The sequence below is a fragment of the Eleginops maclovinus genome, chromosome 16 (genome assembly GCF_036324505.1).
Source record: "Eleginops maclovinus isolate JMC-PN-2008 ecotype Puerto Natales chromosome 16, JC_Emac_rtc_rv5, whole genome shotgun sequence".
NCBI lineage: Eukaryota > Metazoa > Chordata > Actinopteri > Perciformes > Eleginopidae > Eleginops > Eleginops maclovinus.
In genome coordinates this window covers 17704372-17718021 of record NC_086364.1, presented here as the reverse complement: position 1 = coordinate 17718021, position 13650 = coordinate 17704372, and the positions used below count along the sequence as shown (strand labels likewise).

The following is a 13650-nucleotide window of genomic DNA, read 5'->3' as shown; positions in this document are numbered from 1 at the left end:
AATTTGGGACACACATGGCATACATAAGATGTACCTTTATACAGGGTTGCAGTGATGGCATATTTTTGCCGGCCAACAAGACACTTCCTCCACAAATAACAATGAGAGTTTCTATTGGATTTCGTTATTTTTTCAGAAAATTAGCTCTGTGGCAAACAGACATTCCTGATACTTAATACGTTCTGTTCAGCAGGATATTCTTGTTTACACAACTTTAGGATTTTTTAAAGCATACATGCAATAGCCAGAAGTGAAATGGTATCGCTGTACTAAATGCAGACCCCTGTCGGTGTAATAATGTTTAATAGTTTATTCAGTAACTTGTTGGCGACAACCATTTTCAATACAGATGAAGCTTCAGACACACAGTATTTCATGTCGTTGAACAAAACGTGAAGTTTTTTTTAAGCTTGTGTGAACCACAGAGCTTATTTTAGATGCATCTTACAAAAAGCGAGTTCAAAGATTTTGTACAGATCTTCATGGTCCCAAGACAATGTATCCTAGTGACTTTTTAACCGGTGGCCTCATCTATTCAAAAGATCAGTTAGTCTTGTTGACACCAATCTAAGCTGCTCCTTAAATTTAGTACATGCAGTTAACATGGTTCATGAACATTAACTTTAGTCCTGCTCAACAGCAGCATGCATTTAGCTCAAAGCACGCTGAGCCTAAGTACAGTGTCACACAGCTGCTAGTATACGCTCTGTTTTACAACTGTAATCAAGTCTAACTGCTTATTTGCCCTGTGTTACACAAGTTCTTTATTACTAATTTTGTCCTTTATCTACACACACACACACACACACACACACACACACACACACACACACACACACACACACACACACACACACACACACACACACACACACACACACACACACACACACACACACACACACACACACACACACACACAAGGGATGTTCTGCAAGAAACTGCCTGCATAGTCTATTCAAATTGTTGAAGTATGTCGCTCGGTGGTCTGTTGGGTTTTGTTAAAATGAAGACAATAATTCAGACTATATTCTGAAATTGGAGGTGGGAATTACGTTTCTATTAATAAAGATGACAACAACACTAATCCAGATGTGCGTCATTTTTTATGGCTTCCCTGTGAGAAACAGAAGTTTTAAAGGTATATCACTCCACACAACAGTGGTGTTGTCCAGTGTTTATAACAATACTTTAACAAAATAATATATATAATAAAATAAATATGCCCAAGAAAAAAGTACTTAACACAACCCAGAGAAAAAGAGTTCATCAAGTGTTGCCCTGGTTATTTCTGATCCTTTCTAGTACACATCAGTCCTAAATAAAGAGGTTGGTTCTTTTAACTGAGTGTTGCTGACCAGCACGCGTGCAACACTTGGTAGAGGAAGAGCATGTAGTCTCCAAATGCCAAGCATCTACAGTGACACCATGAGAGGGAGGGGGAGGACGAGAGCTGAGCAGTGAGCAATAGTTCACTGGATGTGGGATACAGAGTGGGATCTGCAGCAGAAGAAGATCAGATAGCAGATATACCAAGAAAGTGTGAGACTCTTGACTGCCCATGACTCTAAAATAAGCTCTGAGGGATTGATTTTTGATACGGACTGGTCCCCCACAGGCCATGTGAGCTCTACAGACATTGAATTGGGGAAAGCCGTGATCAAGTTGTTAGGATATTTTGAGGTCAGAATTATGATTTCATTGCTTCACTAAAGTAATGTTCTAATTTCTTGACTCTTTCTGATCTAGATATTATTCAGGCACTTCCTCTGGAGGACTTGACAGCAGGAGTGATTGTAATGCTCTGCTTATTGAGTGGAGAAAGAGACTTGTTAAAACTACGAGGCGAAGACAAGATGCTACTCTGTGACCGTTTACTTTTCTGCCTCGGGAGAATAAAGTGGTTCTACCCGTAAAAGAAGAGAAGATTTGAAGGACGCCAGAAGGTGAAACATGCAGTAGCTTGGCAAAAAAACAGGGATTAAGAGTTGGAAAACAACATTTATTGGAAACAATTGCACAAAAGGTAAGCTGCTTCTGTTTTCAAACAGAAAAAATGTGAATGTTATACTTTAGCCATAACTCTTCAAATAGGTGATCCGTGCACTGTTTAATAAAATGAGTGATCAGTTTCTATTGTGTAAAACGTCAGCTTAGATATAGTCTCATCTGTGCTCCGGCTATGAAGATCACAGCCCAGCAGGCAGTGTGTGGCTCCTGTGAGAGCTGAGTGTTAGTTATTAATATCTTTTGCTTCTTAGCAACTAGAGCATTGAGAATCAGAGACTACTACGTGAAACACACACATACCACTACTCAAACGTCAAAATGGCTAATTTGTTGTTATCAATCTTAAGAAAACTCGTTCAAGGACATTTCAGACTGTGGGTTTAAAACATACCTTGACTTTGTACTGAAAATGTATTCTGTTTTTTAAAAATGTTATTTTCACATCAGTCATGCAGTGCATCAAAACTAAATCTTATATGACAAAGTTGAAAAACATACAAAAAGGTCATACAGTCATACAAGGTGGAGATACAACACAATAGGTGTCCAGTTATTGAGGAATGCTTCTGACTTAAGATGTAAAACTGCAGTGGTATATTCCATGTGATAAACCTCTTGGACTCTATCCCTCCATTGAACTATTGTGGGGGGCTGTGGCTTCAACCAGGAGGCCGTTATGACTTTATTTGCAATTAGCAGAAGTGTCCGTAACAATTTTGTGTGGCTATCTTCCAGGAAGTCCTCAGGTACTATGCCCAATACAAAATGCATTGGTTCCATCGTATTCTGTTTTTTAAAGAGAGTATTATTCTCTATAGGTATAAAGTATTCCTTGAGGGAACACGTGCACAGCAGACTTTGTGATCCCATTTTAAAGTTTTATTAAAGATGAAATCCCAGTTGCTTTATCACTGCACAATCATAAAGCAAAGGTGCATTGTTTGATGTTCAATGGATCTTTCTCTCAAAGAAATAACATAACAAATAATCGTACAACGTTATACCATCTTGTTTGATTCGACACAACAAGTTGTTCACTGACATCAGCCAAAATCAACCAGTATAGTAATGAAAAGGCTACAGTACACATATCACAGCCAGTTTCAATGTGTCACCTTGTGCTGACCCACAGCTAAGAGTCTGCAGTGTGATGGTGTTACAGTATCTTATTTTATGATGTTAAATGAGTGAAGTTCCTTCGTGAGTGTAGACCTTTAATAATGAATTGATCATATAACAAATTCAGAACAGCTGGATGTCAATCAAGCAAGGGCCACAAATATCACTCAGCATGGACTGCAATAATTATAGCTATTAACTTTTGCACAGACAAAAAATGTCAAATTAAGAAATATTCAAAATGGTGCTGTACTGTGTCTTGCTAGCTGTGAGGTGCTATCCCTTGCTGTTTCTTCTACATAAACAATGCAATAGCTGAGGTTCAAGCCCTTCACTGTACTTAAATGTGGTATACTTCACTTTTTCTTTAGCTCAATTATTCAGTCGAAAATTCAATCCATCTAAGACCTAGCACTCGCTGTACTTTTTGCATTGTGCTAATTAGCAATTGCTAGCATTTCCCCAAACTGGATCATGTTCCCAGGGCATCTGTGTCTCTTAAAAAACTCATTAATAAATCAATTCAGCCACTGAGGAAGATATCGATATGTAAAGTTAGAAAACGCTTGTCCAAAAATGTGAGTGCATATTAAGGAGTAAAAAATCAGTTAGTTATAAATTGTATGTTAGCTCACTTGAACATATCAGCCCCTGGGAAACAAAAATGTAGCCCAAAACTGCTGAGTACAGAAAACAGTTTCAAAGCTCACGTTAATGTGTCAAATTAGGAGGAAATTAAGCTGGGGAACATAGGACCCTGGGAAAGAGATGTGCTATCAATGCCAACGTGTTACACGGAGGTGGTGAACATGGTGATAGCTGCTAAAAAGTGTGAACATCCGAGCATATTGGCATTAGCATTTAGCTCAAAGCAGCACTCTGCCAAGTACATCCTCACAGAGCCCCATAGCATGGCTGAAGACATTTGTTTATCACAAAGTTACCTAGACTGAAACATCAATAGACAGTTTGACTCAAGCTAAATGTATATCTGTTCCTGATAAACCGTATTTAATATGTAATGCAGGCTCTTTTGCTATCATTAATACAGGCTTCAGAAAACGTATTGGGACAGACATTTTTGGAATTATATTTCTTTGACTTCTTCATGTTAACTCAACATAAACTAGATGTGCTGAAGGCTATGTAAATATATTTTTTTCCATTGATTCCATCTATTTCATTGTATCATGAAACCGATTTTATCTGAGGCTGTCTCTTCTATGATACCCAATCTTTTTCAGCTCCATTTTATTTTCCAGTTCAGTCTCACAGGGGAATAACATAGCCTCATCACGGTACTCCAGTGACTCTGATAGTTGTGCCAGCTGGAGGAAACAGAAGATACGTCATATAAAATGGCAGGGCATTGGATTAGCTGGCTATTTCTGTACCTTGTTGATCAGAGAAACATGAATTGTATACACCAGAGTATTTCCCTGCAGAGCAGAGGGGGAAGAAAGGTCTGAAAGGTTATACAACAATGAAATATATATAGGCATATAGACATCTAAACAGCTTCAAAACATAGATTATTGTGAAGTGTAATCATAAATGACATTTTGACTATACTGAGAGTAAAAACTACCAAACAAGTTGTTACCCAATAACCAGTTAATAATGATTGGCTTGTAAAGCTTTCTTATTCAGCAGCTTTTGTTAGAAACCAGCTTCTAAAACTGTAGAGTGGAGCGTGAGTCCTTTTTTATTTTATTTATTTCACTTTTATTCAACAATCAAAGTCTCATTGAGAACATATGTAGTCACAATCAGGAACATCATCATAAAAAGCATCTACAGATAGAGTCATCTGCTTCTCGGTCACTAAGAGGCACTTTAAAACTGTTAGAGAGACCAGCTCCATAAGTAGAGTCTAGATATTTTTAAGAACTTCGTAAGTAGCAAAAGTATGTCAAGTAGAAAGTAGATATATTAAATGAACTGCTGCAACAAAGAGAAAGAAAAAAAGGTTTTATCCCACATAGAAGCTACTTACAGGGAAATTTAAGTGAAAATCATGTTCATTAGCTTTGTCCAGTATATTCAATACACAATGTTTCTGCTGAAGCCAAAAGCAGCCACATGTTGTTCATGTACTATTGAAAAACAATTATGTATGTAATGTCACATTTCTGCTTAAACAAATGCGATTATATGTCACTTTTCAGTTGATATTAATTCTCTTTATAAAATGAAATTGTATGCAGATTATAGAAAAGGTTGTATACTAATATATTACACATCCTTTCCTTGACAGGAAACTACTACTGTGCATCACCTTTAAATCCAGTGTGTTTTGGACGGAGCTGTGCACTTCCTGTGAGCCTGATCAGTTTTGTATGAGCTGGGCTGATAGAGAGAACGTGGCTGAGCCCCACTGAGGCATGAGTGTGGGAAGGGCCAAGCATCACAGCTTCGTGTCCTGTGAAGAAGAAGGCTTGAGACTTAGTGCAATGCCTGCAGTGGGCAGCTTCGGCAATGGCAAGATTCAAACGAGACGAAAGTACCACAGCCGCTTTGTCAGCAAGGCTGGCCAATGCAACATCCATTTCTCAAACATGGATGAGAAGTCACAGCGGTACATATCGGATATTTTCACAACATGTGTGGACGTCCGCTGGCGATACATGTTCCTGCTCTTTAGCCTGGTGTTTGTGGTGTCCTGGCTAACATTTGGCCTGGCATACTGGGTCATTGCACTTCTACACGGTGACATGGACCATCTTGGTGGGGACGACAGCTTTGTTCCTTGTGTCACGATGGTTAACACCTTCGTGGCAGCATTCCTGTTTTCCATTGAGACCCAGACGACCATTGGGTATGGAGCCCGCTGTGTGACTGAGGAATGCCCGTTTGCTGTCTTCATGGTGGTCTTTCAGTCCATCATGGGCTGCATCATAGATGCTTTTATGATTGGTGCCATCATGGCTAAGATGGCAAGGCCCAAAAAGCGTGCAGAGACACTACTGTTCAGCCACAACGCAGTCATCGCCTTGCATGATGGGAAACTGTGCTTCATGTTTAGGGTAGCTAATCTGCGGAAGAGCCACATTGTAGAAGCTCATGTGCGAGCGCAGCTTGTCAAGCCTCGATACACAGAGGAAGGAGAATACATTCCCCTGGATCAACTTGACATGAACGTCGGCTATGACGATGGCACAGACCGCCTGTTTCTGGTGGCACCGCTCACTGTCATACATGAGATCGATGAAGAAAGTCCACTGTTTGGCATCAGTAAGCAGGATCTTGAAACATTAGACTTTGAGGTTGTAATTATACTTGAAGGCTTGGTGGAGGCCACAGCAATGACAACACAGGCACGAAGCTCTTACGTTCCCTCTGAGATTCTGTGGGGTCACCGCTTCGAGCCCGTCATCTTTGAGGAGAAGAGCCAGTACAGGATAGACTACGCCTACTTTCACAAAACTTACGAAGTACCATCCACCCCCAGATGCAGTGCCAAGGACCTGGAGGAGAGAAAATTCCCAACATCTGGTGCCAACTCTTTTTGCTATGAGAACGAGCTGGCCTTAATCAGCAAGGATGAGGAGGAGGATGAGGAGGAGGAGGAGGAGGAAGGAGATGTGGAGGAAGAGGAAGGAAGGAAGAGTTCATCGGAGCGAGTGAACCAGCAAGCCAATCCTGGACGTGATCAAAAGTCATCACCTAAAGAGTCAGAGATTTAACCTTTGGTTGACTGTTTTCTCCTGACATGAGGAAACAACAGAAGTGATCTCGAAAAACTGAAACTGATTTAGATTTCTATTTGGATTAACCATTTTTCCTTCCCCGAGATGGTTGTGGAGATTTATTAAAGGCAAACAACACTGTCATGTTTCAATTTGCAAATAATCTTATTAAGTGCATGAAAATAGCATAGTTTTTTATGAATATATTTGAATGTTTCATAAGTTTGGTGGGACTATCTATAGGTGCTGTTCACAGTCCTCAAGTATACAATTTGCAACTGAGTGTAGAGTTAGATTAACACTTTGCAGAAAACTAAACATTTGAGAATATTTCTCCAGATTAAGTTCTTAAAAATAGAAGTGTTGCTCAAGTTTTTTCTTACTGTAAAAACTATGTGAACAATATGACTCATACAACTGCTATATCATAGACTGCAATTAACTAAAGGCAACACATCACAAGAAAAAGAGAGAACAGCCTTCATGGTGCATCACAAGTCAATAATGAAGGAAAATCTCTGTCTTTCATCCAGAGGGAAACATTAAAACATGAATAGATGATAAATATTTAATTTCTTTCTCAACAGTTTACCAGAAACATTGTGACTTGACTGAATGAGTCTTTGCTAACCCGCTCTGTCTTTGTTAAGTATTTTTACGCCAAATGTTCTGTTCTAACATGCAGTTTACAATAATAATTAAGGTCGATTTTTATTCAACCTTGAATCTATTCAGCTACAAATGCAGCCGTATCATTTCTAGCAGACAACCCTCATTGGCTAATGCTAATATTAGCTTCCTGAGTTAGTTGCAAAGGTTGTCTCCGGCTAAATTTGTACCGCCCTCCCTCTGTTAATTGTTATTATGCCAAATGTTCTGTTCTCACATGGCAACATGAAATGCAGTTTACAATAATAATCAAGGTAGATCTTTACCTTGAATTTAGGCAGCTGTAGACAATTTCAGGCTTATCATTTCTAGCAGACATCCCTCACTGGCAAAGGCTTACTTAAGCTTCCTGAGTTAGTTGCAAAGGTTGTCTCCAGCTAAATTTGTATTTTTTTTATATGACAAAACAGTCTTATAGGTTCACCAGTGGCTGCATTACATCCCACTGAAAAAGCTAACAGGTCCCAGGCTAAACGTTGGCATTCTCATCAGTTGATGATGCACGTTTGACATTTTGGGAAATAAAGAAACAACTTTGTCCTTATGTTGGATTTTAGATATAGTAAATCCAGGTTTTATAATGGGAAAATATATTATGTTTGATCAGAGTGTTATTCCATACTAACCCTGTATAGCTCAAATTGTTTTGCTTACACTACAAAAAAAGGTCTTTACTAAAAAACCTTTTCAAACTTTTGGATAGAAATGTTACCTAGATCACTTGTATCTGTGTTTAATTCTTTAACATTCATTAAATGTTTTTACAAGAAAAAAGGAAAATGTAGAAAACGCTTTATTATTTTTATTTCAAAGGTGCACTCCATGGTTCACTAACATTATGAAAGACCAGGACACTATCACGATCTCAAGCAGAGTTTGCTGGGATAACTAAAGAGTAATTATCCCATAATCCATTAAATACTACATCATGTGCTAGTTTTTAAAGTAAAGGGACATCAGGAATCAGGTTAGCCTGCTAATGTTCACAGCTATGGCTACTTAAGAGCAGACCATCTGTTGGATTGTAAAAGAGAGACAAGTAAAAAGAAAAAGGGGTGAATCCAACAAACTTCTCACATGTTGGTAAACAAAGACTTGACACATTAAGTTTGAGGGGCCATGCATTGCTTTTGTGGAGTTATAACCTAATGTACGACATATGGTCTCCTTGTGTTAGGTTTAAAAGCCAAATCCAGAGATTGAAAAGAAAGCAATGATACACAAAATAACGATAAACGTTGGAGTTTAAAGAAGAGCAGAAGAAACTGCTGAGAATATCCCTGATATAAAAATATCACATTAATTACTTGGAAATGATTTAGATGTTTATAGGACAAGTTTAAATATTTTTCACATTTAGAAAAAGTCTAACTCTCAGACTTAGATGAATTAGTCTGCCTGTAAAAGATTATGTTAATAATAAATAGATGTTTACCTAGAAATCAGTGCAAACAAATCCAACCATGGCCTGAGATAACCCCTGGTATATTATTAAAGTATAACAATCTGAGAAACGGCAGGCTATCAAGATAGATCCTAATCATGCCTTTCAGCATCCTATTTTCACACCAACCTGATCACGCTGTGGTAGATCACACACATGGCTAAAAATACATACATTTGCTACTTGTCAAATAACCAACCTCCAATTATTTCTCTCTTTCTTTTATTACAGGATACATGGAGATATTAGGTCAGACACTCTTTCCACTTGGTGAAATACATTTGTTTTTCCTCCACATTACTCAAATTTAAAGCTCCATGTGGGTTAATTTATACACCTGACTGCCAATCCAGAACATCTTAACACATTTACATTTATATCTTGCTGTCTTGTTCATGAAATATCCAAACGGGTTTGCTCTAGAAAACAAACTATGTTTCTGTTGCCATTTGATCAAGAGCGGGACTGTACAGTAAAAGGGAAGAACTCCAATGTGTACATTTGTCAGGCTGTTATTGTAAATAAATGATTATTATTTTTGGTTTGATGTTTCTGGTTGAATAGACTTAAGTAACAATACATTATTTAAAAAGAAAATCAGTGTTAATTTCATGTTTCTCTTTTGGAAATACTTGCTTGATGGACTGAAATAGCACCTGTCTTCCACTTAATACATTTAAAGCAATTTTGTCTCTGAGTTGCACCTTGTGTTCTCCTTACAAGGTTTTAGTTTGTTGTGTGAGACAACAATATATAAATTGAGGGACGAAAAAATAAATCTCCTGTTGATTTCCACAATAAAAATATATCTCACAAAGCTTTCCTTTTCTTCGTGGTACACAGTAACAACTGGTAGGGATGATCTTACAGCAAGCTATGTTTGTTGTCCAGTTATAACAAATACGTTTGGCAGCCGGTGAAGGAAAGTGTGTGCTGTTTGATAAACACGGAGGAATGGACTGTAATTCATGGCTGTGATTCGGTGTGACGGTGTCTGGTTGGGGTCAAAGGTTTCTTCTTTCACTCTTATGCAACCAATCAGGCATGTCTTTGCATATGTACTGACAAGACCTGGCATGATTTCACTGCCCTGTAACCTTGAACACTGGAAAAGAGATTACTACACACACACACACACACACACACACACACACACACACACACACACACACACACACACACACACACACACACACACACACACACACACACACACACACACACACACGTACACACAAACACAACAACAGTAAGTTTACTGACAACTTAGAATAGCTTTGATTTAATTGCCAAAAACATAAGAAGTTGGTGGTCCCATCACAGTGACATTTTTTAAACACACTTAACTGTTCTACCAATCGATATCAATATCAATAAAACCCTTTTTGGAAAGTTAATGTCTTTGGGCGAAAATACACATTTCTCGATCCCTATCCCATATAGGGACCACATTTTATATTATTTCATTGTTAAATCGTTATTACTCTTGAATAACATCTATATTATACGGTTATTACACCTTTATTACACCTATATTACGCTTATATTATGACTCAAATTAAACCCATATTAAATCGTTATTACACCTATTTTGCACAGTTTTTACTCCCATATTACACATTTATTACAACCCATCTTAAACCCATATTACACCGTTATTACACCCATATTATACCCACATTACGACATTATTACACCCATATCTGACTCCATATTACACTGTTATAACACTTTTTTCACATCATTATTTCAAAGCAACATTTCACCCGTTATACTCCATGTTATATTCATTCCACTGTTATAAATGTTAGAACACGGACACAGCCTGTCAGCTGACTACATCCCTGAGGATATAGAAACCATTTAAGGGTAAGTTATCTTGAGCATTAAATGAAAGTGTAATTGTGTGCTCTTAGAGAGCTGTATCCTCTGAAAGGTGCTGCGTGATGGAAGGCGCTCTGAGGATAAAAATGGGATGCTTCCCGCCCACGTGGCAGTGTTGGAGGACGGAGAAGCGTGGAGGGTCAGTCTTCCAGCATGCAGAGTGGGCTGTTGAAAGGCAAATTTGGCTTTAATTGCAGCAGTTCTATTTCTTCGCTAGAGGAGGTGGAGGGTGGAAAAAGTAACATGATGCAACAGCTGCACCACCTCTCCTAAAGACATAACTCCAGACATTTCAGAGCTGCATAATATTGTTTTCAACTTTTTATGTTTATTGCTATTTGAAGTTTCTGATGGACTAAAGTTAGCGTATCTGACTTTGTACAAAACAAGAAAACACGACGGACAATATATTATCTGTTGTTTCTGATTTGACAAATATGCTCAATGGAATTTTAGAATTGCTTGATTGATGAACATCACTGAATATTTATTCAACCAAAACCCCAACAGGATTTTACTTTGGGTTCTTTTGGGGTTTTGGTTGAATAATGACCGGGATGAAGAATCGCAAATGTCTTTCTGGTGCAGTTTTAATATTTGGTTGCTGCTTAATACCTTCTAAATGCTTTGCTATGGTTAATTCATATGATGGATAAGCTTTAAAAAATGTGAATTTGATGTTTTGGCCGCTTGACTTGTGTGTTTTCTGACAAGAAGTATTTATCTCAGGGAAGACTGATGTAAAAAATATTTGGATCAGCTTCAGTCAGTGTGTTGGGGAATGAGAACCAAGGTTAAGATGTGCTTTGTGGCAGGGGCGTGACGTCTCATCTGGACACAACAAGTGAAGGAAACTAAACATCTTGGTGATATTACATTTCAGTTTCCCTTTCCATTCAAAGCCAATTCAGAGAGTTAGGACAGTGTCGTGTTTTCCTTCTGAGAGGTGTGGACAGCTCAAAGGTTAGAAAAGGGAACTTGTGAATGGAAGATGGCTGGATGGAAGAACTCATCCTGACTGGGAAACTATGAAAGAGGAAAAATTGTTTCAGAAAGCAGGGTGGATTAGAGTGTAATTTAAACTGCTGCTGTTGTTGTTAACAGATATTATAGTATAATAAAAATAAAACTATTAAACACGTGCATTGTCAACACACTATTATATAGTCGAAAGCAGATACAGGCAACGTTTTAAGTGTTAACAAAGCATAAAAAGTATTATACATATTAACTCATACTTATTATAGATCAGATTAATTAACCTCTAAAAAATGTTCTTTGGAGGGCAGCTTTGAAGTTGTTAATAAACTATGGTCTACTTTGGTATAATGGATATTTTGATATTTCACGAATAAATATGATAAATATTCATTTAAGATTCTGCTATATTATCACAAGTATTAAATGTAAACAAGCTATTTGTTTTACACTACTGTATTTGTAATTTTGAAAAACGTATTATTATCACACTTCTGATTTTATTCCTAATCTATTAAGGAGTTATGGTTCTATTATATTAAGACATAAAAGCTGCTTTCAGCTACAATATACTGTGTTATTATAACTACATGTTTAAAAACGCAACCTTTTCTTCAACTATTCAGGCAGTCAAACTGATAATGTAGAAAGCTGACAATGCAATGTATCCTATGTGACCATCATGTGTCATAACATGACTCAGCAGATGTCAGTCTCAGGTTGAACACTGGTTTAAATCAACTTTAGTGTATCAGCTCTCCAGTTAAAGCCAGTATGTTTACTGTATGACCCTCTATTGCTTCAAGTTATTTTGCTCGTGGACACATTCACTCTCCAGCTGAGCACATCACTCAGTATTACTTGCAGCTCCAGCCCGACTCCTGCAGATATTCAGTATTTGATTACAGCAACAGGCTGATTGGATTTCAGGAGGCATGACTCAAATACCTACAGCAAACACAGAGCAACTGGAGAACTTCCTGCTTGGGATGGACGAGTCGAGCACCCAAGCAGAGAGAACGCCAAATAATACGCGCACACACAAACCCCACAAGGGTGAGCATGGATTATCACTCGGACATAATCTGAGGACGATACACCTTCGAAAACTATTAGGATTTATTAAGATCTCCAATGGCAGCTACGAGGATTTTTTCTCTCTCTCAGGCTGATGCTGTGTGTCTCTATCTCACAGGGATATTGTTTGTTGCATTCGCCATTGTTTAATTAGATGATTGAATTGTTTAAATCATACTTCTTACATATTTTTCTTATTTCACTAGTTTTACTGAAAAGACCGTAAATGGAGCAGGGGGTAGGAAGTGTCAAAACTACACCGTATTTAATTTAAACAATTTATATTCCTTAAAATAACCAATTATATCTTTACTTGTGCTATACTGGGTTTTATTTTTTAAGTTTAAGTAAATATTATGCATTTGTGTAAAGGAATCCTTTATCTGATCTGAGAGGGACACATCAAATACATTCTGAAGAAGAGATCGCAAACAGACACACCAAGCTAACTAATGGATATAATTTGTAAGTAATGTCATCACAAAAATCTATATAGTTGAGAACTTCCTGTAAAAAACTCCCTAATTATGTTTATAACTAATCGTTATTTTGACAGAACTATACCAATTGAACTGACCCTCTTTGCTGCCCTCGTGTGGCGTACCATTCTGGTTACACGTAAATATCATAGTCCTTTTATAGAATATATTTCTAAGCTACTGAATGAAAAACACAAGTGTAAATTAAATGAATGATGGCTGAATTCCATTTAGCTGCTGTGATCTAAGTAACGACCCAGTATAAGTGTTATTCCTAATGTGACAAGTCAAAAGGTGCAGG

At 37.7% G+C, this 13650-nt stretch overlaps 1 protein-coding gene across 3 annotated transcripts; it reads left to right on the top strand.

The window, feature by feature from the left end:
- The first annotated feature begins 1363 nt into the window (after positions 1–1363).
- kcnj12b (potassium inwardly rectifying channel subfamily J member 12b) lies at positions 1364–9748 on the top strand. Of its 3 annotated transcripts, none has more exons than XM_063903612.1 (3): positions 1364–1542; positions 1750–2026; positions 5387–9748. In XM_063903612.1, the coding sequence occupies exon 3, from the start codon at positions 5514–5516 to the stop codon at positions 6813–6815; it is 1302 nt and encodes a 433-aa protein (XP_063759682.1). In that variant the 5' UTR covers positions 1364–1542; positions 1750–2026; positions 5387–5513; the 3' UTR covers positions 6816–9748. The 3 variants fall into 3 exon arrangements, with proteins under 3 accessions (XP_063759682.1, XP_063759681.1, XP_063759680.1); XM_063903611.1 differs by having other exon boundaries at positions 1435–1623; XM_063903610.1 differs by having other exon boundaries at positions 1442–2026.
- The last annotated feature ends 3902 nt before the right edge of the window (positions 9749–13650 follow it).